This window comes from Cucurbita maxima, unplaced genomic scaffold (genome assembly GCF_002738345.1).
Source record: "Cucurbita maxima cultivar Rimu unplaced genomic scaffold, Cmax_1.0 Cma_Scf00040, whole genome shotgun sequence".
NCBI classification, from domain to species: Eukaryota; Viridiplantae; Streptophyta; class Magnoliopsida; order Cucurbitales; family Cucurbitaceae; genus Cucurbita; species Cucurbita maxima.
In genome coordinates, this window is record NW_019272056.1 from 1,047,954 (window position 1) to 1,074,984 (window position 27,031).

Consider the following 27,031-nt stretch of genomic DNA (forward strand, 5'->3'; position numbering starts at 1 on the left):
CCATCAACATGTTCAAAAAGTGTCAATTGGCGTTGACAACAAGAAAGTGAAGAAGAAACCAATGAGTCAAGAGAAAAAGGAACCGAAAAATAGATCTAGGAAGCAACCAAAGGCTGCTCCAATCAGCAAAGTGCAACCTATAAGTTGATGTGTTTTATCAAACTTATCATCTCAACCAAGAATACCGAGAGAAAAGACCACCCGGACGAACAAGGAATGAGACTTCAAACTTTTCAAAGAAACGGAGGGACATGCTAGAACATATGGATCAAATTAATATTTAAATTTAAAAAAAAAAAAAAGAAGAAATGTATTTAAAATTAATTAGAAATATTTAAGACATTGAATGTATATATCCGAATCCCAAATACGTAGCTTAGTCGAGAAAACAAAATTCAATTTCAATTCCTTTGTCGAAGTCCACTTGTTTTCGAGTTTGGCTCTGTGATCCCCAAGGCAAAATGGACGCTGAATTGCTAGAACTTCAGCGACAGTTCGAATTTGCGCAACAAGCGAAATCAAACATTCGATTATCGGAAAGAAATGTTGTTGAATTGGTCCAAAAGCTTCAAGAGCTTCGTATCCTCGATTTCGAGCTCCTCCACACAGTCACCGGCAAAGAATATATCACTCCTGTATAATTATATTTCTCTAATCGCACATAATTTTCTTCTACCATCCACTTGTTAATCGCTTAATGCAAACAATTTTACTGCAGATATATCTGATTCTGTTAAACTGATGAATGTAATTGAAATTTTCTTAGCTGCTTGGTTTGTTTTTGCTCTCTCTCCGCAAGAGGCTTATTTCTTAGGATATATTATTAGGTTTTGAACAATATGTTTTGTTGGAATGGAAAATTTCAATCACTTGTGCAATTTCCTTTAGCTGGAAGGAGAAATTATTGTACGAGTTCATATTGAATTGCCACTTCTTTTGTTCTAATGCATTCTAATACAATAGGAGCACCTACGGCGTGAAATATTGGCTGAGATTGAGAAGTTAGGACGCATTTCTTTGATAGATCTTGCGGATAATATTGGTGTGGATCTATACTATATCGAGAAGCAAGCTGAACAGATTATATCTGATGATCCACGGCTTATGTTGATTCAAGGGGAAATAATATCTCAATCTTATTGGGATTCTGCGGGGGAAGAAATTAATGAGCGGCTTCAGGAATCTAGTCAAATTGCTTTGGCTGAAATTGCTGCAGATTTGCAAGTTGGTTCAGAATTGCTTGCATCCATGTTGGTTCAACGGCTTGGGACGCTGGTAATTTCTGCTCGCCTATCATGATCAGCCAAATTTAGGACAAGAAGGAAAATATTTCACTGTGGTTTTGTGGATTTAGGTAAAAGGTAGGCTTGAAGGTGGTCAGCTATATACCCCAGCATATGTTGCTCGGGTTTCTGCCATGGTTCGTGGTGCCACCAGAGCTACTACCGTTCCTACAAATTTAACTGTAATATGGAGCTCTTTACAGCAATTATTGCTAGGAATTGATGGAGCTAGTGGTATAGCTGTTGATGGTTCATTTTTCCAGTCCCTTTTTAATGGACTTGTTAAGGAAAATGAAGTTCTTGGATCACTTCGTGCAGGTGTTCATTGGACACCAAAGGTATGTAATGTTTAACCTTCAAAAAATGTGTACATTTGCAATTTTTTTTTTTTTATTCAATGCTTATTTGCAGTTGAGTTATCTTCATATTTTATCATGAGTAAACCATGTGCTAGCTGATTGCTGCTGATCATTGTAGTTAAATTTAATTATAATAGGACAAAAAATCAGATAGTTGGTGAAGGAGATGAAAAAGAAAGAAACTGGGTTTGTAAGAGAATAGATACGGCAGTAGTCATATAGATTTTTTTTGTTCCTCTTATTTTTTAAAATCTAATGTTGTTGTTTGGTTAATGTGAAATTATAATGCAGATATTTTCCATTGCTCAAAAAGAATGCATAGATTCGTTCTTCTCACAGGTATGGAGCTCTTATTATTCTACTGTATTTATGTTGTGAAATTATGAATACGGATTTCTTTGTCATTTCTATAATTAATTTTGTGTATCAATATCATTTGAAAGGAATCATAGATTTCCTATATCATACTCCTAAATATGAAGCGTATGTAACAGATTTGATTTTCATCCATGCTTCTATATTAATTTATTTTATTACTCTTCTTAGTTTAGTTTAAGTAGGTAGCTATTTCTTAAATCTCTTTTAGCTTTGGAATGGGAGCCTTTATCTTTCCTTCTTTTCCTGGTAATTTTATGCCATTTATACGTTTGTTGTTCTTAATAATAAAACACATGCACAAGTTTTTATATAAATATGGTCAGTAAATGCCTAAGCTTATATTTTGAGATCGCACATCGGTTTTAGAGGAGAACGAAACATTTCTTATAAGGGTGTGGAAACTTCTCCCTAGCAGACGCATTTTAAAATCATAAGGCTGATGGCGATACGGAACAGCCAATGCGAACAATATCTGCTAGTAGTGGGTTTGAGCTGCTGCAAATGGTATCAAAGTCAGACATTGAGCGGTGTGCTAGTGAGGACGCTGGGCCTCCAAAGGGGTGGATTGTGAGATCTCATATCGGTTTGAGAGGAGAACAAAATATTCCTTTTAAGGGTGTAGAAACCTCTCCCTAGCAGATGCATTTTAAAGTTGCGAGGCTGACGACGATACGTAAGGGGGCAAAAGTGGACAATATCTATTAGCTATGGGCTTGGGCTTGAGCTTGGGCTACAGAATATACATAAATCTATGTAAGAAATATACATATATTATAGTCTAGTATTGTAATGTTGTTTAGATTTTAGATAAAAATATAGGTTCTTTTATCTAACTCTAAACCAGTTCCGTTCCTTTAATTACTACATTTCAACCTAATCTTGTCTAGCATCCTAATCTTGTTTAGATGGAATGTAGTACTTATGTATTAGGTGAGTTCTTATTAATATTTTGTCTTCATTTTTTCGCCCTCCACTTCCACACATACACACACACACACAAAGTCTGTCTATAACGTGAGTCCATGATCTTTTCATCTATTATCTCAAACAGAAAAGGCTCAGCATCTCATTTTATTCTAGAGCCTATTGGTTGCACTTTTGCAACAATTAATTGTGGCTATAACCGAAAACTTGGAGAAGTTTGGACTTAGGAGAGCGTTGGAAAATATTTTTCCTCAGTAATAATATGTGCTCACTTATGTATTTTCTATAATTTAATACAGAATTCCATCATTAACTATGAGTTTCTGCGAAAACTTGGGATTCCCAACCCCATTCATTTCTTGCAGGTATTTTGTTTCTTTTATCTTGAGTTTTCACTTTAAAATAATGGAATCTGTCCTTACATCATAAACTTATGGTAGAGATGTTGCTTCATTCTAGTCCAGATATCCTGATGGCATTCCTTTAAGTACTACATTCATTCACCCTTCAATAATTGAAATGTTGGATTCTACTGTTGAGGATATCCTTGAGCGTGGTAGCTGGTAAGGGTTATCTTTTATACTATAGTTAATTTGTCTTTCATATTTGTTGTTCATAAATATTTGGAAGTTGGAACTTATTCCATTTTAAAATATTATTTAGACCTGTAAATACCCAGGGGCTGAATGGAACTTGGTAGGAATGTTTTACAATAGATCTTCCTTTATTCACAAACCTTTCTTAAATGCTTAATTTACCTTTTATGTGAACAATTATTTGCACGTTTTAATATCAGTATTCAGTATATCGTTTGCAATGCTTCCCCTGCACTTAATTTCTAATGGTGCAGGACCAATTCTCTTCTTGTTCTTCCTTCATCATTTGAGCCCCAAGATGCATCTAAAATTTTGTTATCTTGCCCATCTGTTCGGGTAGCTCTAAAGGTGAGTATAATTGCAAAGTTGTGCTATTGCTCATTTAATGACATGTGGAACTGAAAAATTATTATGCTTCTTTTTCTTTGCAGTGTAATAAAGCTTTCATATTTGGTGATTCATTTATATTCAGCAATATTTTTATCAAGGTATGGTTTTTTCTTTTAAAATTCTGTTGTTCTTCAGTTTCATAAAAAGAATCTAGGATTCCTTCCGTCTGATGAAGCATGGACATTTTGTTTTCGCCAGGGTGTTTGTCTGACATGTGTCTGACACCCTAATAAACGTGCTTGAAAGAAGTACTTTATTTTTCTAATTTTGGACACGGCTTGGACATGACTCTCAAAAGTATTTAACCTTAAAATTAGAAAAAAAAAAAGAGTTAAGATCCTTATATATTGATCAATCCTAAAGTATTAGGAGGACATCTTCATCCTGTAGTCTTAGCCAACTAAATTCTGTAATATCTTTTAAACATGTTCCCAACATGTCCATGTCCTACTTTTTAAGAAATTGACGCGTCGCCTTAACCTTGTGTCATGTCCCATGTCCATGTCTGTGCTTCTTAGCTTCCTTCTTGTGAATTTGAGTTGTAATTATTACTAGATGGTAGTTGTGTACTAGTTTACTATTTGTCTGCTAGTCTTGACAGGTTTTTATAGTTTATACCATGGTGGAAAAGTACCTGGGGAGTTTGGAGTGGGAGGGGGAGCAAGGTTGTGGTTTTGCATGATAAATTGGGAGGTTGTTTGTTGAATAGACTTTATGACCATTTTGAATGTATTGAGCGTTGCATTGTACATGTACTCATCAGACTTTGACTTGACCTATACTCTCTCCTTTGCCTCGTATCTCTCTCCTATGCAAATTAAGGTGTTTGGATTTGTAGCCATATCCCAGAATTATGTGAAACTTGTGGTCAAATTTCCAAGATGATGGATAATAAATGACTCATAAGAAGTAAATCATACGGAACATTTAAAGAACTCTTGAACCTAGTTCATATTAAACAATCTTGTACCTGCTTAAACCAGGATCTCTATGATCGCATGGAGAAGGAAATGGAGACCATGAATGTCCCAGGATCTTCTACTGCCAATTTTTCTGGAGATTCACTGAGCATTAGTAAAGTTGGAAATGATCCAAGCATGTCTGCTGAGTCAATTGAACCGGGAAATAATAGTGGTAAAATTGGAGAGATCATGGAGAAAAAGTCAAAGAAAAAGAAAGGTAAATCAACTGGAAATACTCAAACTATAGCTGCTGAAGGTGCTCTGGATGACCAGGAATCTTCAACGAAATCCAAGAAAAACCAGAGGAAAGCTAAGGCTACAGCGTCTGTACAAGTGGCAGAGACTAAAGCTGGGGGTAAAAAGGAATCAGTTAAAAAAAAAGAGAGCAATATTAATTACCCTACTGAAGAATGGGTTATTGAGAAGCTCAAGACACTGATACCTGATCTTGATGAACATGGTTTGAAACTTGTTTTCAATGAAATTTAAAATTTTATAGTATTTTGCATTCATTTTAGTCCTTATTCTGGCATACTAAATTGTATTAGGCATAGATGATCCTGCAACAATCGTCCAACCTTTGGTAAATCATCTCAGACCTATGCTGAACAATTCGTGGCAGGAGAGAAGAAAGGCATTTTTTACAGAAAATGCAGAGAAAATGAAGCGCTTACTTGACAGTACACAGCAGAAACTTGACGAGGTAAATATAGTTCTATTGCCCTATGTTGGTGGCATCATATGAATATTTCATTTCAACATTGCTCTCATTCTGTTTTGAATGGGTAATAAGTTTGAGAAGTTTATGATATATTATTGAAAACATACACAGAAGGAACTGTATGCTAAGCTTGCATTTTTCCATGCAGTCTTTCATAGATTTGCAGCTGTATGAAAAAGCCTTAGATTTATTTGAAGATGACCAGTCAATCTCTGTAAGTGAAACGTTTGGTAAATAATTTTTACAGAGATGTGAATGTGAATTGGGTATAACCACCAAAGAGATATTGGTAATGCTTTTACAGGTCGTTTTGCACCGGCATTTGTTAAGAACATCAGCTGCACCAATTGTGGATATGCTTTTTCATAACTTGGTAAAATTATAGATATTTCTCTTTAATACTTTAATTGAATCCAGAGAATGAGATGATAATTAATGTTTTATTAGTGCTATGGATTTCTAATGTAGGATTTGTACAATAAGTTGAAGAACGGAATTGAAGTTGCAGAAATGCAGAATTCAGAACCAGTCTCACTCAGTACTGGAGAGAGAACTACAATTGTACGGGAAAAAAAACCTTTAGATGAATCATGTTATGACCATTCGAAAGAAAAAAAAAAAAAAAAAAGAAGACAGATTATCATGGTTTTTCTTTCTTTTGAAACTTCTAAAACGCTTGGCTTGTTTTCAAGAGATATGTTCACAGTCATAATTATGTACCCGTGCATTTTAGGCTAAGAGCTTTCCTGGATCTCTGTCAAATAAGGCTGTGACTGTAGCTGAAGCTTTGGAAGGGAAGGTAAGTGATTGATCGCCAAGAAGATAGTGCTTGTTGTGGCATGTATATCATCATTTTTTTTTAACAAAAAAACCTGTTTTAGAGAATGATTTTCGATTGCCTTTTTACTTTGGAAAATTGTGTGGCAGATAATTTATCAAATTTCTGCTTCAACATGGTCAATCTCTCTCCGTCTTTTTGTTTTTCCAATCTTCAAAGTTCTTGCAAGTTAGGGTTAGAGTGCAATTAAGAATATTAGTTAATGTTGTTTTTAAAATAATTTGATGCAGAAAATAATCATTTGGGAGTTGGTTTTTTCTCTGTCCCTTGTATTCTTTCACTTTTACTCGATGGAAATTTGGTTTCTCATCAAAGAATACAGAAGCATAAATTGTTGCAGAGATTTCTAGAATATGAGTTTTATTTTTGTTAAGGCTTCTGAATTTAAGTTCTAATTTCTTGATAGATTGATTGCCAAAGTGCTGATCTTCCTTTTTCTTTTCTTTGTCTCATCTTGTCTTATCTTCTGTTTTTAGATTTTAACAGCCGCCCGCCAAGGTCTCCGAACTCTCAAATGGATCATTAAATTTCAACAATTTTCTTTTGTTGTCTAACATCACAATCACTTTTTTCATTTAACTTTTTTGTTTGTTAGAGTAATGAGATACTATATCTTTTCTTTGTTATTTTTTAAGAATTTATATCAATTTTTAAACTTCATTTTCAATCCGCCCCATTCACTTTTTTTTTATTTTTTATTTGATTTAATTGAAAAACTTCATTTTGTGCATAAAATGAATATTCGGTTACTTAAGTTGAATTTTATATTTTGTGCCTTTTAAAAAATGGATATATTTTACAACATATTTCTCTTATATGTTAAGACTTCCAATCAACGAGTTTTTTTTCAAGTTTCTTCCAGAAGCACTAAAGCTTGATTTATTTATTGTTAAATTAGCCACAATGTCTGGTTTTTTATAATCAATATTTGACCGGTCTGAATAGTATTGATTCCAGTTACTATAGTCATAATTGTAGATATAGCTTACCTGTTTAGTGCAACTTCTCTTGAAGAAGCTGGTTTATCTGTATTCTAGCATCTGATTGCTAATATTTGGAAGGACAATGCATGTGAATGTTATGACTCAGAATTTTAGTGTTCTATGTAACAGCGGGTGGAGACCTTCATGCATGCACTGGGGGATTTAGTGGAAGAGAGGTAGCCTTTCTAGTTATTTAGTATTCACCTCTCTCAGAATGCAAGTCATTATCACACTGGGCTGAGCATATGAATCTGCATTTGTTTCAGTGGAATGATCACGAAAAAGCTTGACAAGAAATTGGAGAGGACTCTTCTGCATTCATATCGTAAGGTAAGATTTTATAAGATTGTATTCTGATTTTATGGTTTCAAAGTTCGAAACTTTTGGACTTCCTTTTTCCAATGGAATGTTAGCTTCTTCAAGTACATACACAAATAATGTTGCAACCTTAATTTACAGCAAGATTGTTGTACAAGAAAGGAAATAAAGCTGACAGCAAGAAATGTACAAGGAAAGGAAGGGAAGATATTTGAGAAAGGAGGAAAGAAATTTGAGAAAAATATACATGAGAGAGAAGAATAAAAGAGAAAATTAAGACATGGTCCATGTGGCCGTGGGCCAAGTGGGCCTTCTTGCATGGGTTTTTCCCCATGCTCCCCAGTGCCCTGAAATTGGGATATGTATGTTAATTATTCCCAGCTTAGCTTTTAAGTCTTCAAAAGTGTTCCTTTGTGAGGATATGTTAGGCCTCCAATCTAGAAGTTTAAAAATAGAAGGAAAAAGGACTTGGGCTGTTTCTTATTTTGGAAGTGTTAGGTTTAGTTCGTTTCTTTGTTGGGTATTTTGAATTAGGGAGTTATAACTCCTTTAGTCTGTTATCTGTTTATATCGTGTCTGACGGGGGCATTTTGTATTTTATGTGGTTTCTTATGTTATGTGGTGAGATTGATGACCCTATCAAATTAGTCGTTAGTTGTGTGTTGAATTTTCTTCGAGGATTTAGTGAATTGATCGGAGATTCCTGTCAAATTAGTATGAAGTTCGAACTGGGAACAAAGAAGATAAAAGAAACTATGGGGAAGGTGGATGAGAAATTTGAGGCTGTTGAGAAGGAAATTGGAGAGACAAGTGAAAGTCGTCAATGTTGACCTGGATTGGAACAAGCCATTGAAGCGCTCAAGGAAAGACGGCTCAAATCTTGTTGAAACTTCGTGTAAGTAGCTGCCCAGAAAAGAATTGTATCATTAGATAGAGAATGGATACAATGTAATGATTGGAACTTTGAATTGGGGGAAACTTTTGAAAACATATCCGAACAGAACACCATGGTAATAGTGTGGGTGAGGTTTTTGAGCCGCGCTGCAAAAAGAAAAGTGGAGATGCCCTTGCTGAGTGTTATTTTGAAGAATAGTGGAAAAATGTTGCTTCTAACAGAAGCTGGAAGGAGCCTTCTGCCTGCGAGATTGGTGTGTTGAAATTTCTCTGATTCAGGGTGGATAGTTCAGAGGCAATGCCTCTTCTGAAAAGTGTGGAGGCGATGTGAAAAAATGAAAAATACAAAATAGTAATATGATAAATCTCATACATGGTTGTGATGCAATGCTTTGTACTACGGAAAATTACCTTCGTCAATTTCTTACACACAATATTACAATTCTAGAATTGAAATAGAAGCTATTGTACAAGAAAGGAAAAAAAGCTGATGGGAACAAATGTGCCGGTAAAGAAAGAAAAGATATCTGATTAATAAGGACAAAGGCATGAGAAATATGTGCATGAGAGCGAGAAGAATGAAAGAGAAATTAAGACTTGCCCTCAAGGCCGTCTTCTTGGATGGACTCTTTCAACATTAGTTTCTTGTTTAGGTTGCTATTGTTGCTGCCATGCTAAGTCCATGGCGGGTTGAAAATATGAAACACCTCCAACTAATAGTTCTTCATAATTTTCTAGTTTCAATAATTTATAACCATTTATGTACATGGTTATGCATGCTGCGAAGCATTAAATTGAGAGTCGTCAAGGTCCTTGGTTTTGTAGATCCAATCACAATTTTTTTTATTCTTTTTGTTTTTAAATGGTCAGGATTTGACATCTCAAGTTTCTGCTGAAATGGATCCGATTGCTCTTCTACCAAAAGTTGTTTCCCTTCTCTACGTACAGGTTAGTGAAGCTTGACTATAAAATTAATTAAACTCATTGAACCCGCACCTTAATCTCTCTTGTTCTTGGCTTGTTGATCTGTGTTTCTTTGATAGATTCATCATAAAGCTCTTCAAGCTCCTGGAAGGGCAATCTCTGTTGCTATTTCTCGATTGAAGGTATGTTTTCTCATAAAACTTGATAAAAAAAGATGATAATTAAATTTTGTGGCCTGATTAGTGGAATAGCCAGGTGTTTTTTATTTATTTAATTTTTTTATTAGAGTAACTGTGCTTGTGTAGCAAATGAAGTTGCACATCAGTATTGTGCTCATATGTTCATTAGGTAAACAACTTAGAGACCCATGTAGAACCGAGAGAATTTCCTGTATACATGGAGGCCGAAATGTCACTATTTTTATCTATTGATGCTATTGGTCTTTGCTGCAAGAACTATCGTTTTCAGAAACTAGTGATAGGGCTAAGAAAACCAAGTTTTTATGTTCTAAACTGGAGAATAAGTTGATTTAACTCCTGGAATTACACGAGGTGGATCTAACTTGGTTGGTTCAACTAGAGCTCCTTGGAGAATACTTGGGTTAGGAGTCACGCTGTTTGAGTTAATTTGTAAAGCAAAATATTGTCCACCCTGTTTTCGAATTATACATGGTCCAAACGAGCTTCTCCATTTTCGGTATCCACTGTTCCTAATAACTCAGTGGCTAGTGTGTGAAACTCTGAAAATTAAGCTTGGAACCTTGGGCTTCGACTTCATCTTAATGCAGCGGAAATTTCTGAATGGCTCACTCTCTCTCATCATTTATCTTTGACTACTTTAAATTCGGTTAAGGACTTTTGGAGTTGCCCTCTTGATCCATCCAAATCCCTTACAGCCAAACAGTGATGGGAAGAGTTGCTTCAGAGTAGGGGGACGGAGAAAAATCCTTCGTTTAAAGTGATTTCAAAGGACAATTATCCTAAGAAAATTGAATCTTTTTTATGAGAGCTTGAGTCATGAGGACCTAAACACAGTCGCCTCCAAAACGCTTGCTTTCTTTTTCTCTGTCCCATTGCCACCCCTTTAGTACTTCCTGATTTGCTCATAAGTTCTGGGACATTATTCAGTTCATACAAAATTCAGCTTATTCAGATTGGCAATGCAAAGTTTTTGTTTTGTAAATATATATTTATGTTCAGAGTTCATACGTGCTGTTGACTCATGAAACCTGCCATTCCCCTTTTTCATAGGCTAGGTTGATATGTTACCATGCGTAGATTAAATCATTAATTTCATTTAGAACTGTTGAGGCTCCCCCTCTGAAGTTATGTGTTACTTTTCAGGATAAACTGGATGAGCCAGCATATAAGATCTTATCAGATTACCAATCTGCAACAGTGACTCTTCTGTCACTTATTTCAGCTGCTGTCGGTGATGTAAGTGAAATTTTCCTTCTCAAATTAGTGTTTAGCATTTTGATCCAGGATGTCTAGACTTGAGCAAAGAGAACAAGAAATTTTCATTCTGAACTAGGAAGATTGAAGTCTTTAGATTTACTAATGTGTTTTTTATCCAACGTTTGGTAAACTCCTCCAATTTCAGCTCTAGCTACGTACATAATAGTCAAATAAGTGTTAGAGGTCTATGATCGAAATTGGATAAAGTCAAACCATACTCATCAAAAATAAAAAAATAAAATAAAAAGAAAGAAAAAAGAAAATGACTATGATGACCCCTTTTATTACTTTCACCAGAACTCAAACTTCCATTTCAAATCTGTTATTTTACTTGCGGCGTGCTTTTGAAATAATATTAAGATTCAATTATCTTCCTTTTCAGTTTATCTTTTTTCATATTCTCAAAACAGGAAACTATTTACATTTCTTGGGGCCTTGGCCAACGCTAGCCGCCAGCCGATATTGTCCTCTTTGGGTTTTCTCTATAAGGCTTCTTCTCAAGGTTTTTAAAACACATCTGCTAGGGAGAGGTTTCTACACTCTTACAAAGAATGTTTCTTTCTCCTCTTCAACCGATGTAGGATCTCACAATTCACCCCCTTTGAGGCCCAGCGTCCTCGCTGACACTCGTTCTCTTCTCCAATCGATTGGGACCCCACTCCCAAATCCACCCCCTCCTTAGGGCCCAACGTCCTCTCTGACACATCGTCTAGTGTTTAACTCTAATACCATTTTTAACGGCTCAAGCCCACCGCTAGCAGATATTGTTTTCTTTGGACTTTCCTTTTTGAGTTTCCCCTCAAGGTTTTTAAAACGCGTCTACTAGGGAGAGGTTTTCACACCCTTATAAATAATGTTTCGTTCTCCTCTCCAACCAATGTGGGATCTCACATTTCTTTTAATCTGGTGTTAGAACTTATTTGCTAAAGAAAGCGCTAACAAATGTTACTGTACGTGTAATTTTTCAGGAAGACGACTGTTCATCCGACAGAATATTGACCAAAAGGGAGTTCCTGGAGAGTCAAATCCCAGCACTTAAAGGGCTAGTTTTATCTGCATAATTAGATCAGGTATGGCGCTATTCTAATTTTGTTAATTTGATAGACTATTAGGTGATCATATTTTTAGTTTTCACAGTTGGACCTGTATTAGAGTCGAGCTATTTTCTTCAAATTAATCGTTGATTGTAATAGAATGCCAAAAATTTCTGTACTTTGGGGGTTGTTAGCAGTTAGCATAGGTAAACTTTCATGTGAATAAACAGATTTCTGTGTTTTGGGGCAATTACCAGTTATCTTTTAACTATTTTTTTTTAGGAACGAAAAAATAAAAAACAGTTTATGTCTCTAAACTTTGGAGTTGTATCAACTACTTCGTAATTATTCCAAATGTTGGATTAACATATTTTCAATGGAGGTTAAATTCTATTGCTTTGAGCTGCTGATTGATAGAAATGGTCCAAAACTGAAGGGAAATTGAAAGAAAATCTAGAGTTAGCTTGTTGTGAAGTTAAGAAAACAAAGTTCTTGATGACTAAGAGGATGAATTGAGAAGATCTTTTTACGGCTTTTATTCCTTGAGCAATGGGTAAGAGCTCCATGGAGTCAACTTTGGAAAAGGAAACCGAAGCTGAAAGCAGGAAACGCACGCGTAGGAAGAGTAGGAAGATGACGTGAGTGTACACGCATACGCAAGTGATGGCCACACATGGGGGCGTGTGGGGCAGGTTGGTTTGGTTCCTTATTTGTTTTTCTATCTAATTTTAGTGTCATTCTTAATTTTTATTACTTTAGGTCATATGTGTACAACCAAAACCTATTGCTAGCAAATATTGTCCGGTCTGTTATGTATCGTCGTCAGCCTCACGATTTTAAAATGCGTCTGCTAGGAAAAACTTTCCATATTTTTATAAGAAATATTTCATTCTCCTCTTCAATTGATGTGGGATCTCATATTTAGTATCAGAACCAAACACCGGGTGGTGTATCAACGAGGACGTTGGACCCCTAAAGGGGATGGATTGTGAGATCCCACATCGGTTGGAGAGAGGAACGAAGCATTCCATAGAAGGGTGTGAAAACTTTCCAAGCAGATGCGTTTTAAAACTGTGAGGCTGACAACAATACGTAACGGACAAAACGGATAATATCTGCTAGTAGTATGCTTGAGCGGTTTATCATGACCCAAAGATTACCATTCACAAATTGGAAGAACTTGAGATACCAATTGTAGACGTCTGGTTTGATTTAGATGTCTTTGAGAACAAGTGTCTATACATAGCTTTTTTCAGCTTGTTTTTTTTTTTTTTTTTTTTTTTTCCTAAAGTCCAATTTTCGTTACGTGAGAAATCAGAAGGTTTAAAATCAACATCAACCAAGTTAATAGATTTAAAATCGTTCCCTCTACTTCTAGGTTGTTAACTTACCTGGACCGACAATCTCATGATCATCAACAACCATGCAAAGTCAATCTGGAGATAAATTTGATAGACTAATTGTTGTAGAATTACTTACCTCATTTCTAGATATAGTCAATTCGAAACCTTTACCCTAATGCACTTAGTAATGTGTTTTAAGTTAGACTCGTTGAAACAAGCACATCGACTAACTTGAAGTTATGATAATGTTCATTTTCACTTTCATTTCATTTCTCTTCGGATTATTTTTGTAGATTGATGGGTTGAAATTTTATTTATTTATTTATTTTTAAGATCAACAATTATAACAATAGGAATTAATCACCGACCTTTAAAATGATAGTGATCGACCAACTTTATTTATATAATTAACTATGAAATTAGAAACAACAAAGCTTATAAATTATATTTGTAGCATTATGGACCTCTTACACGTGGCTAAAGGAATTATATTAGTGGTACACGTGGCAGATTTTCGCATTATTGGTCTCAATAATTCAATTTAAATAAATTGAGGCCGGCGTCCGTTTTTTAAATTTTATGTGTCACAAGTTAAGTTGACTTAAAAATTAATTTATTTTAAAAAAATATAATTATTAAAGTAAAATTTTTAATTTTAATTATTTTTATTATTTTTTTTTTTTGCTATATATTTTACCTTTAATTGACAACATTGCAATTTATTTATTTATCGTAATTTTTTAACAGATAATTCTTTAAGTAATATATTTTACTTTGTAAGTTTTCTTTCTTTACTGATGTAATGAAATTCAATATTGTATTTTTTAAATAAAAAATTATAAATTTATTTATCCTTTTAATTTTTTTTTTTAAATTTCATTTATAATCTTTTAGCTCGGTATATTTTTTATTGTAAGAATAGTAAAAAGTAAATGAAAAAAATTCAATAATAAGTTTGATATACTTTTAAAATGAATAATGACCACAAAAATTTCAATTATTCATTGACTTAATATTAATATTATGTTCATTAAAAATTATAAAAAAAAAAATACACCATCATATAGAATCTTATCACATCAATTTCTATATCAAATGAGTCAAATATAGATAATTGACATTTAAATACACTCTTAAAAAAAATGGATTTATAATCCTTTTTTTTATATTTATATAAAAATGGAGCTCAACCAATAATATTTATTTTTCGACATTTTTTGTTTTATAAATTCTTATTTTTCTCTTCTCAATCTTGACCTTCATATGGTTGGATAGGTACCACTTGAGGGTCATCTCTTGTCTGTCCTAACTTGTGGGGTTCACAACCTCCTTTCTCTCGGTGAGGTTGTGACACTCTCCCCACTTAACCTAGTCATCGTCCTTGATGACTTTCTTGGGAGTACAATCGTATCACCAATTGTGTTAGAGAGTTGACATCATGTCTCTCCTATAATACATTTTGAGACATTTCCATTCCTTGTTGAGTAGACGTCTTTTTGGCAAACGAACATATGTTTGACATCAAATTTGGTGAGGTTTCATCTTTTATATCAACGGGCTTAATTCTCGAGTTGCATGCCGAAACTTATATTGAAACCCCATCTTCTGAGGTTATGGTCCAAGGTCCTACCTAACCCTTTTCGAACTTGTCTTCGACACTCGTGTCGCCTCATTCTCTCGAACTTTGTATATGCTTCAACTTAGCTTCAATGCATACTCTTGGTGTGTTAGATGATACACCAGCCTCCTCGGTCGCATCATGTCTCTTCGAATTTAAGTGTCCATGGAGAGAATCATAAGTTGAATATGTGCAATTGATGTCGATAGGACGTGACTATATAGGTGTATTCATTCTCGTATCAGTGTGATCTATGCAACCGACCAGGTAGAAGTGGATACGCGTTATCTATCTTTTTTCTCTTATACCCTACAAAGTTATTTACATTCCATGTTAGGTTAAGTAAAGATCATGAATACAAATACATAAATGAATCATTTTTTTACCATAAATCTTAAGGGAGTATCAATTGAAATCTAAACTAATAATATCAATTTAAAATCAAAATTTTATAAATGGATCAATTTAAACTCTCCATTGTTCATAATAATGTTAAAACGAAAAGCTCAATTAATTAAAATATTATTCATTAAATCTCTAATTTTATTGAACTTTTAAGAAAATAAAACATAAAACATATGAAAACATTACAACAAGACAAATATATACATTAACAAGCAAGAAAATTATTAATTGTTACACATTTTTATTCATACAAAAAAAAAATCAAAGAAGAAGACAAACAACGTTTGATTTCACAAATTCACTTGCGACCGTCAACTTTCGCCACGCAACAAAGCAACCGCCGGAACATGGAGAGCAAGGCGCCGGAAGAAGCCTTCGCAGCGGCGGCCCTCACGATGGCGAAACAGCGGCTTCTCCTTCCGCCGCCGCGGATCTCTGCCGGCCTCCGTCGCCGCTTGAGCTTCCCAAGGCAGGTCTGCGCTGTACTCTCATGGACTTCGGTGTCCTCTCTGGAGAAGGTGTAGCTCCTCAAGTACATTTGCCGGCGAGAGATCCCGTCCGCCGCTCTCAGCCGTGGCCGGCGGGGCTCTACCGACCCATCCTCCTCCTCCGGCCACCGCTGCAAGCTGAAGTACGTCGGCCGGCCGGCGGGGATAATACAGGCGTCGTTGATGCATTCGGATATGCAGACGGAGGCCATCGCCGGTGAAGGAATTCCGGCGATTAGAGATCTTTGAGATGGAAATGAAAAATGGGGAAATGGGATTGAACGGAAACGAGAGTTTAGTCTGTTTTATATTCTTTTTTATTGATTATTTATTTTATTGAATTACATTTTTGTCCCTATATTTAATTTTGATTCTTTTGATTTTTAATCTCTTAGAATTTTCAATTAAATCATTTTCGAATAGAAAAAAATGATTAATAAAAGTTGATGTATCATTGTATCTTATTAAATTAACATATTTGTGTACGTGAAGGTTAATGGGATATTATTGGATGCATGAAAATAATAAAACTAAGAAAAAAAAAAAAAGATTTCCATCGACCTATCCCTTGGCATCGATGTCGTTGGTATCATGGTCGAGGCAACGATTAAAGATCTTTTACGAGAGTAAGACATTTGGAATATAATGTATGTGGCGATGAAATTGTTGTGCACGTTCGTGAGATCCCACATAGATTGGAGAGGGGTACGAAACATTTCTTACAAGAGCGTGGAAACCTTTTCTTAACAAACACGTTTTAAAACCTTGAGGTTGATAATGGTACGTAACAGGGCAAAGTGGACAATATCTACTAGGGTTGGTCATAAACTTTTTACTGATGGTATTAGAGTCAGATATTAGGTAGTATACCAGCAAAGATGATGGTCCCCCAACAAGGGTGGATCGTGAGATTCTACATCAGTTGGAGAAGAAAACAAAGCATTCTTTATAAAGGTGTGGAAACCTCTCCCTAACATACATATTTTAAAATCGTGAGGCTTACAACGATACGTAATAAATCAAAACATACAATATCTACGAGCAGTAGACTTGAGCTGTTATAACGTTCTTTTGTCGATCAAATATACGTTAGGAGAATTTGCTCAAGTTAGCTAGTACATTGTGTAGTCTACGACACGACATATAATCTAGTTATGTGCATAATTTGATAAGTGAGATTTTTATTTGTTCTAACTCACATGTTTAACAAAGGCATTGGTACCATTAATTTGTACCATTCGCTATCCTCTCTGCTTTTAATATAAAGTATAAATGTCATCATTCACATGTGTATTCCCAATTTAGAAAATAATGAATTGGGACAAGTTTAACGTTTTAATGGCTAAATTATTAATCAAAGATTATTGATGCGTAAGCTAGCTCGGATGTGATGTTATGTTCAAATAAGTTCGATGAATTAGTTCATGGTTTCAAGATATTAAATTTTTTTCGACATTTTTATCGATATTTTAATATATTTATAAGTTTAACATTGACATAAGGAGTAAATCGATATTTTTATTAGATCTTGGTAAAGTGTAAAGTTATTAATTATTTGTAACCTTTTTTGTTTTTAATTATTTGTAACCTTTTTGTTTTAATAATTTTTTCAAAAATATCCTTCAATATTGATATTTCATCAATATTTCTAATGATATCGATATTTTATCGATATCTCATTGATACTTCTATTGATATCGATATTTTAAGTTTAGAAGGGATGAAGAACAAGGAGGATCCCATGCGTGGCTCAATTGATATGTATCCAAGTTGAAGGAAGCTCGGTTGTGTGCACATGTTGGCAGATATTGGGCGGCTTTTAAGGCTTTGCTTGTAAGTTTTTATGTCAATGGATGCCCTCAATTATTTGAGCTTAATAATTAGGCCAAGAATGAATTAGAAGTATCAATGAAATAGCAGAAGTGAAACAACAATAAGTTTAAAGTAATGAAAACGCGTGATCTAACTTAAAGGCTACAATTTAAACATAAATGCAACTATCCTAGTTTCGATTCTATGGTCTTCACAACTATGTCGACATCCGTACATGGGTATATTGCATTTACTTGAAAAAAGTAGCACGTGGCTTAAATATTTAAAAATACTTAGTAGTAGACTCATTTGTTGGACCTATCTTTTCATAAAAACATTATGACATGACCATGGGCTCTACATTCTAGTTTTTGCGATATATAGTAGTTCCCTATACATGACCCACGCGCACACACATGGACCTACCAGGCATGCTCATATACGTATCCTCTGGGCCTGGCTTGTCTGGCTAGCGCACGCTCATGCTTCCAAACGATATGGAGGGAAATGACCCACATAATATCATGCTAAACATAGATATTGTAAGGCATGCATTTGTACTAAACATAACGGGGAAGTATCTCAATGCACGTGTCATACCAAATACATGAAGTCCCATAACATTCAAACATGGTATACGTTCCTGACGCTAGTCATACCTCTATTCTTTTCTTTGACATAGCGTTCCTATGAGACATACCTATTGGATTCTTATCATATTGTTCATGATTAACGTACATGGTTTTCTAATGTCTCATAGGCATAGGACTTACGTATTAGCATAGTTCACATGACGTAGTACATGAAGGTTCATGCATCAAGTAACAACGATAAGGTAACATAGTTCCATGACATACATTAATTTTCGATTTCGTTCCTTAGATTAGGTTGTATTTCTTTTTTATCCTTAAAATTTTACAAATAACAATTTAGTTCATTATCCTTGATAATAGTTCTAAATTATTCCAAAATTAGTTTGACTATTTGTAGAAGGGAACAAAATATTTTTATAACGGTGTGAAAATCTTTTACTGTAGAGCGTTTTAAAAACTTTGAGGGGAAGCCTTTGAAAGGAAAGTCTAAAGAGAACAATATTTGCTAGCGGTGGGCTTGAACTGTTACAAATGGTATCAGAATCAAGCACTAGGCGGTGTGCCAATGGGGACACTGGCCTTTCGAAATCTCTCCCTAGCAGACGCGTTTTAAAGCCGTAAAGGAAAGTAGATAAGATGGTGTATGGAGCGTTTTCTCTCTCTTACTAGTTGAGTGATTTGTTTGATATCTCAAATGAATGCATTTATGTTTATTTTTTAAAACTACTAAATCTGAAACAAACATTCTAGATTTAGGGTCGTTGAAGTTGGTGCGAGGTTGACTATTGCAGCATTTACTTTATGAGTGGAAGCATATGAGATAGCTAAATGAGTTTGTTTCATACATGGTGCATTGATCTTGAGTAATATTAAAAGTCAAAAGTTGTCACATTTAGTGGTGGCACAAGAAGGTGCATTTTTTCAAAATAAACGACCAAAAAAGAAAGCTGATGCTGAAAGAGACGTAGACGATAGTGGTGTTTCCACCTCTTTGGATGTTTATATTCCCACTAATTCAACTCACCTTTATTCTATCCTCACTCCCATCATTCAAGAATTCTCACTAAAATTTAGAATTTCAATCATCGGTTATTCTACGGTAATTTGAACTCGATATTCTCTGGCATGATATCTATTTAAACTCGATATTCTTTAACAATATGACTATCATACCTACTTAAATTCGATATTCTCTGGCAACATGACTACGGTACCTAATTGATTTGAACTACTTCTAAAAGTGGAGACTATTTACACAAACGAACACAATAGAGTAAGATTTGAAACATAAAAGTCATGTATTTTAGCTTAATTGGTCAAGGTGTGTAATATCGAATTCTCTGCATAGCTAACCATGATACATATATATGTATGTTTGTTTTGATAACAACCGACTATTAGTGATAAAGAACTGCTATAAGAGAAGTAAAATTCAGATTATCTTGTTGATCAAATATCTCAAGACAAGAACACTGATTGAGATTCAAATCACTCCACAAGAAAGATCGATCATGTCAAGTTTGAATGATTCTAAACATGCAACCTAAACTACATAAAGCTGCAAAGAAACTTAGCTCTTGGTTAAAAAAAAAAAAAAAAGCAAAATGGTTCCTTTTACTAGATCTTTCAAGTCTATTTTATAGATATAACATACACATGACTTTACATAGCCTGAAAATGAAAACGTTTGACATTCTATGAGCCATTTCAAGAGTGGTAATTTTCCTGTTTTATAATCATAATTAGCCATTATGTAATTATAAAATAAAAAAAAAAAACCTTAAAATACATTAAAGGAACGTGATAACTCTAGATTATCATCCACCCAAAATTTGTAACCACCTAAAAATAAAGGAAGCTTGATTCTTTTTTAATATGGTATGCATTTCAACATTTTGTGATAATTTGAACAAAGTCTATCTTGCATGATTGATGTCTTGGTTCACATTAATTAGAGTTTAATTGTTTGTCTCGTTAGTAGCCTTGAAGGAGTGATCCCGTGCCTCGACCAATTAAGATACATATGTGGGCCAGTTTTAATATACTCATCGCTACTAGTGACGACCCTCCAGTAGCCCCATAATGACATGAAGAGGTACGTACACAATCATAAACATAGAGGAGTGACCCTACTAGAATGAAATTGATCTCCTATTTTAACGAAAACTTCACTTCCTTGATTCCCATTTTTTTTAAGAATAAAAACACCCATGAAATGAAAATAAACATTAAAAACATTTGGAAATATTACGTGAGATTTGGAATTTTATCATACTTCACTCAGATATCTTCACATGAACGATTGATCGAATATTTTATAATTTTTCAAAGCATAACATATTAATGTTGTCAAAATAGGACATAACTAGCTATGTTCATCTATTGTAGACTAAGTTACTCCTTGAACCTAAGCTTCCCATAAATCATACATTTTAAGATTACACGAAACCGGTAATGAATATTGTGAGTAAAAATAGTAAAATAAATAAAAATTGTGAAACTGATAATGAAATATACGAGCCAAAGCGGACAATATTTGCTAGTGATAGACTTAAAACACCGAACCATGTGTAACTAAAGTGGACAATATATTAACAACAACTTTCAGCTTGAGTTGTTACAATCACAACAAAATTAAATCTACTCTCCTTTCACCATCCACTTTGCAATCGCCATCTAACTTTGTCACAAACTTAATTAGAGATGGCGAAGCATTTCCCCATCTCCATATTAATTAAGAATTTATTTGGAAGACTTTTGAGTTATTCAAAACTATTTTTCACCATTAAGAAAGTAATTGTTGCTTTCAAAACTATGTTTGAATTGATGATACAAATGATGTTGGTCCAAACAATCAAAATCAATACATCTTAGCACTTCAAAAGTTTCTCATTCTTTATGTGTCAGAGATTTAAAACGAGTTGTCACGACTCAATTTTTGAGGTTTTTGAATTTCGAACCGTGATTAAAAAGACAAGACATCAATAAACAAATGAAAACGTAGAAAATAAAAATAGTAAAAATATGATAAAATTTTGGGCATTTTAAAGGTATATAACATAGTCAAAACAAGTTGTTTACAAATGGGGAACAAGAGCATTATACAAATGAATACAAGTTGAACTGACTCCCTGGGTCGACACCCCTTTATGACATCGTAGCTTTTGAGTAATTCCCGCCTTGACTGGTACCTAAAAAAAAAAAAAAAAGTGAGTATATACATACTCGGTAAGCAACCTACTTATATGCCCTCGTCACATCTAATTCCGAGTAGGTTTCAATGGGTTTTTCTTAGGCTTTAGGAATTCGGGCCTATTCTTACAACTATCTAAGCTTCTGAGTAGCTCCCAAAGTTGGGGATGTTACCCCATCATGAGTCATCGGCCTATGTAGTCCCTAGTCACCTTCTAGGGTAGGTTTACAACATTGCGGCGTCAGACTTGACCCATTCCCACACTCAATAGAAGCACTCCTCTTGACACCTACTCGTGTATTTCTCAGTCTCTCTCTGAGACTAGTTTACGAAATCGTGGCATCAGCCTTGACCCGTTTCTACACTCAATAAAAGTGCTCACCTTGACAACTACTCATGTAGTCTTAAGTCTCTTTTTGAGACCAATTTATAGAGTTGCAACGTCAGTCTTGGACCCGTTTTGATAAGAATCACGATGATCCAAATGAACCTATTGCCAACAAGATTCAAAAAATGTTATGAAGATTAAAAAATGTCCACAACAGAATTCAAACATATGCAGGGAGAGCTAAATTGATTTTAAACCGGTCACTTTAATCACTCAAGCACATCAACATTTGTAGGAAAGTATTGTTTTTAATTTCATAAAATATGTAAGGGTCAAATGATCAATTTGACTCCGTCTTTTGTGGAGATTAAAGAAGATCAGGAATAAATCCCGGCCACAAACGTCTTTTGTCGGGAGGCTATAAATACCCACAATATGTTATGTAAAAATCATATTCGTGGATGAATGTAGTTCAGATCTCAAATTGAGACGTTTTTCTTAGAAATCTGAGCATCATATTTGTCATTTCTAAGTTTCAATCAATTCTTGTGGTAGAATTGAATCCGAGCCATTCAATCAAGCCTTGATCAGATTGTGGGGTGACTCAATTTAGAACCAGGTTCAAAATCTTGCTTTTACAATTGAAAGCAGTTCTTGTGGCAGAATTGAATCCCAATTCTTGTGGTAGAATTGAATCGGAGCCATTCAATCAAGCCTCGATCAAGTTGTGGAGTGACTCAATATAGAACAAGGTTCCAAATCTTGCTTTTACAATCGAAGCAATTCTTGTGGTAGAATGGAATCCAAGTCATTCAATCAAGACTTGATAAGTTCGATTGTGGAGTGACTCAATTTAGAACTTAGTCATTCAATTAAGCCTAGATCAAGTTCAATTGTGGAGTGACTCAATTTAGAACAAGGTTCCAAATTGAATCCAAGCCATTCAATCAAGCGTTGACCAAGTTCAATTGTTGATCGCTTGTGGATGTATATAATAAAATGATGTAAAATTCACAAGAATAAGTGGAAGTATACACTATCGCAATTAACAAGTAATAAGTAAATTATCGATTCCACAGGAAACCTATCTTTTTGGTTAATTTTATGGCTGGATTTAAGTGAGTTTTTGGGTAACATTCAAATGGGTGTTGGTGATTTTAACTACTTAAACAAAACTAAAACAGAGTGCCACTATGGTCGAAAAACATAAAATGATGAGAAAATCAATTATAATGAGGAAGGTTCGGCTAAGAGAGATTAAATAGATAAGTTGTTGAGTTTTGTGGTAGATTTTAGTTTCTTTTAATAGATTCCCAAACCCACTCGTTCCGAGGGTCATGAATGATGATTATTTCCATAATTGTTGTAATTTATATTAACAAGGCTCTAGGAGAAAAATTATTCATAACCCTTCTATTACCCTTCAAGTCTCCTTGCTATGGAACTAGAGTATTAAAGAGAATTTCATTGCTCCCTCTCTTCTCCCGAATAAGATAACAACTATGTATGTAAAGTAGCTGATTAAACATACATGTACATTATTAACAACTTTTTAATAAACTAAAATCATACCATCAACATACTTAAACTATATAAAACTCTCTCGCCTTCCCTATTAAGTTTAGCTCTCCATATAAACTAAATTAAACAGAGGAATCCGTATCTTCATCATGTAAAATTGATGGAATAAGAAAAGAGGATAATGAAATAGAGAGTTATCCCGGTTTGTTGTCGTTTGTCAATGGAAGTTCCCTTCTCTTGAGCTCTCACTTCTACCTCTTTGCCCTAATCAATCCTTGTTGGTCTCCTATTCCTTCTGCTGTCAACAGCGGCTAGATTAGGGTTTTCTTCTTTTTCTCTGGTTTCACAGCAGTTCACTGCAGTAGAGGCTGCTGCTATGTAATTCGATTTTTCTCTCCAAAGTGTGGCTCCTCTCCTCTTGGTCTTCCTTTTACTTTTATATTCAGCATGGGTTCCCCTCCTAGATCTCATGGTTGATCCAAATTTCAATTTAGAACAAGGTTCCAAATTGAATCCGAGTCATTCAATTAAGCCTTGATCAAGTTCGATTGTAGAGTGACTCAATTTAGAACATTAGTCATGCAATCAAGCCTTGATCAAGTTCGATTGTGAAGTGACTCAATTTTGAACAAGGTTCCAAATCTTGCTTATAGATCTCATGGTTGATCCAAATTTCAATTTAGAACAAGGTTCCAAATTGAATCCGAGTCATTCAATCAAGCCTTGATCAAGTTCGATTGTGGAGTGACTCAATTTAAATCAAGTTCAATTGTGGAGTGACTCAATTTAGAACAAGGTTCCAAATCTTGTTTCTAGATCTCTTTGTTGATCCAAATTTCGTATATGTGTTAATTACTTTGATTCAAGGGTTCTTTCTTCAACAAAAGCTTGATCATTGGGCTGAGGATTAGATTCGATAGTGGAGTGACTCAATTTGAAACCTAGTCAAGCCTTGATCAAGTTCGATTGTGGAGTGACTCAATTTAGAACAAGGTTTCAAATCTTGCTTCTAGATCTCTTGGTTGATCCAAATTTTGAGGTGTTAATTACTTTGATTAAAGGGTTTTTGCTTCAACAAAGTCGATTGTGGAATAACTCAATTTAGAACAACGTTCCAAAGGTTCCAAATCTTGCTCCTAGATCTCTTGGTTGATCCAAATTTCGTATAAGGAGGTGTTAATTACTTTGATAAGAAGGGGTTAATTATTTTAATTCAAGGGTTCTTGCTTCAACAATGTCGATTGTGAAGTGACTCAATTTAGAACAAGGTTCCAAATCTTGATTCAAGGGTTCTTGCTCCAACAAAAGCTTCAAGGGTTCTTGCTTCAAAAAAATTTAGGGTTTTCTGTAACGACCCTGATCCACCGCTAGCAGATATTGTCCTTTTTGGGAACGTAGATCCATCGTGGGTTGCCTATAACGACCCTGATCCATGATTAGCAGATATTGTCCTCTTTGGGAACGTAGATCCACCGCGGGTTGCCTGTAACGACCTTGATCCACCGCTAGTAGATATTGTTCTCTTTGGGAACGCAAATCCATCGCTAGCAGATATTTTCCTCTTCGGGTTCCCTCAAGGCTTTAAAACACGTCTTCTAGGGGAAGGTTTCCACACTCAACCCTGTAACGACCTAGATACAGGCGACCCTGATCCACCGTTAGCAGATATTGTCCTCTTTGGGAACGCAGATCCACCGCGGGTTGCCTATAACGACACCTGATCCACCACTAGCAGATATTGTCCTCTTTGGGAATGCAGATTCACCGCTAGCAGATATTGTTCTCTTTGGGCTTTCCCTCAAGGCTTTAAAATGCGTCTTCTAGGGGAAGGTTTCCACACTCAACCCTGTAACGACCCAATATAGGCGACCCTGATCCACCGCTAGAAGATATTATCATCTTTGGGAACGCAGATCCATTGCGGGTTGCCTGTAACGACCCCTGATCCACCACTAGCAGATATTGTCCCCTTTGGGAATGCAGATCCACCGCTGTCCCCTTTGGGAATGCAGATCCACCGCTAGCAGATATTATCCTCTTCGAGCTTACCCTCAAGGCTTTAAAACGCGTCTTCTAGGGGAAGGTTTCCACACCCAACCCTGTAACAACCCAAATCCACCGCTAGTTTGGGCTTTCCCTTTTGGGCTTTAAAAGGCGTCTACTAGGGGAAGGTTTCCACACCCTTATAAAGGGTGATTTGTTCTCCTCCCCAACCAATGTGGGACATCACAATCCATCCTGGTTCTTGCTTCAACAAAAACTTGGATCAAGCTTGGATCGTTGGGCTGAGGATTAGGGTTGCCTGTAACGACCCAGATCCACCGCTAGAAAATATTGTCCTCTTTGGGCTTTCCCTTTTGGGCTTCCCCTCAAGACTTTAAAACACGTCTAGGGGAAGGTTTCCACACCTTTATAAAGGGGGATTTGTTCTTCTCCCTAACCAATGTGAGACATCACAATCCACCCCCCTTCCGGATTCAGCGTCGTCGCTGGCACTCATTCCTTTCTCCAATCGTTGTGGGATTACCACCAAATCCACCCCTGATAACTCTCCAAAAATAGAGTTATATCAAGTCTTTTTACCCTTAATTTTGCACTTATACTCACCATTTTCTCATTAATTGCTCCATTTATTCTAATTAGTATACATGAAATAGTCAATTGTGGTTTAATATGAAAAGAAGATCAATTTGCATAAATCGAGCTTAATTTTACTCTTAATTGAGTTATTTGGTAAAATTCCAGAACATTTATGCTGAATCATCATGCTGTAGCAAATCTGGAAACAATACTGCTTGCAAATCTAGAAATAAATTGCTGACCTTGATGCTGAAGCAATCCGGAAAGCAAACTTTTCGGGGATGACCTGGAAATTTTAATCCACATCAGCAGTCCACGTGAATCATTGGCTACCAAATTAAAAACATCATAGGTGGACGATTTTATCCTTTCTCAGCCCTAAATGAGAAGAAACAACCATTATAAAAGGGAAATGATACCTAAAATAGAGGAGAGCCACACTTTGGGAGAAAAATCGGATTAGACAATAGCAGCCTCCGCTGCTGTGAACTGCTGTGATACTAGAGAAGAAGAAGAAAATCCTAATCCAGCAGCTGTTGACAGCAGAAGGAAAAGAGACCAACAAGGATTGATTAGGGCAAAGAGGTGGACGTGAGAGCTCAAGGGAAGAGAACTTCCATTGACGATCGACAACAAACCTGGATGACTCTCTATTTCCTTTTTCTCTTTTCTCATTCCATCAATTTTACATAATCGAGATGCGAATTCCTCTGTTTAATTCAGTTTTGTATGGAGAGCTAAACTTTATAGGGGAGGTGAGAGAGTTTTATATCGTTTAAGTATGTTGACGGTATGATTTTTAATTTATTGAAGAGTTGTTGTTAATGATTTACCTGTGTGTTTAATTAGCTACTTTACATACATAGTTGTTCTCTTATGCGAGAGAAGAGAGAGAGTAATGAAATCCTCTTTAATACTCTAGTTCCATAGCATGGAGACTTGAAGGGTAATAGAAAGGTTATGAATAATTCTTCTCCGAGAGCCTTGTTAATAGAAATTAGAACGATTATGGAAATTATCATCATTCATGATTCTCGGAAGTGGGCATGAATCTATTAAAATGAACTAAAATCTACTACAAAACTCAAC

At 35.3% G+C, this 27,031-nt stretch overlaps 2 protein-coding genes across 2 annotated transcripts; one reads left to right on the forward strand and one right to left on the reverse strand.

Annotated features, from left to right (window-relative positions):
- Positions 1-376: 376 nt before the first annotated feature.
- LOC111469466 (E3 UFM1-protein ligase 1 homolog) lies at positions 377-12,314 on the forward strand. Its single transcript, XM_023114741.1, has 20 exons — positions 377-635; positions 964-1,275; positions 1,355-1,621; positions 1,934-1,981; positions 3,244-3,309; positions 3,404-3,507; positions 3,795-3,888; positions 3,972-4,028; positions 4,914-5,352; positions 5,441-5,595; positions 5,762-5,827; positions 5,918-5,986; positions 6,082-6,174; positions 6,347-6,412; positions 7,564-7,610; positions 7,701-7,764; positions 9,517-9,594; positions 9,690-9,752; positions 10,914-11,006; positions 11,996-12,314. The coding sequence occupies exons 1-20, from the start codon at positions 462-464 to the stop codon at positions 12,086-12,088; spliced, it is 2,448 nt and encodes an 815-aa protein (XP_022970509.1). The 5' UTR covers positions 377-461; the 3' UTR covers positions 12,089-12,314.
- Positions 12,315-15,725: 3,411 nt separating this feature from the next.
- Positions 15,726-16,127, reverse strand: LOC111469389. Its single transcript, XM_023114620.1, has one exon. It carries the CDS (start codon positions 16,125-16,127, stop codon positions 15,726-15,728), a length of 402 nt encoding a protein of 133 aa, XP_022970388.1.
- Between the last annotated feature and the right edge of the window lie 10,904 nt (positions 16,128-27,031).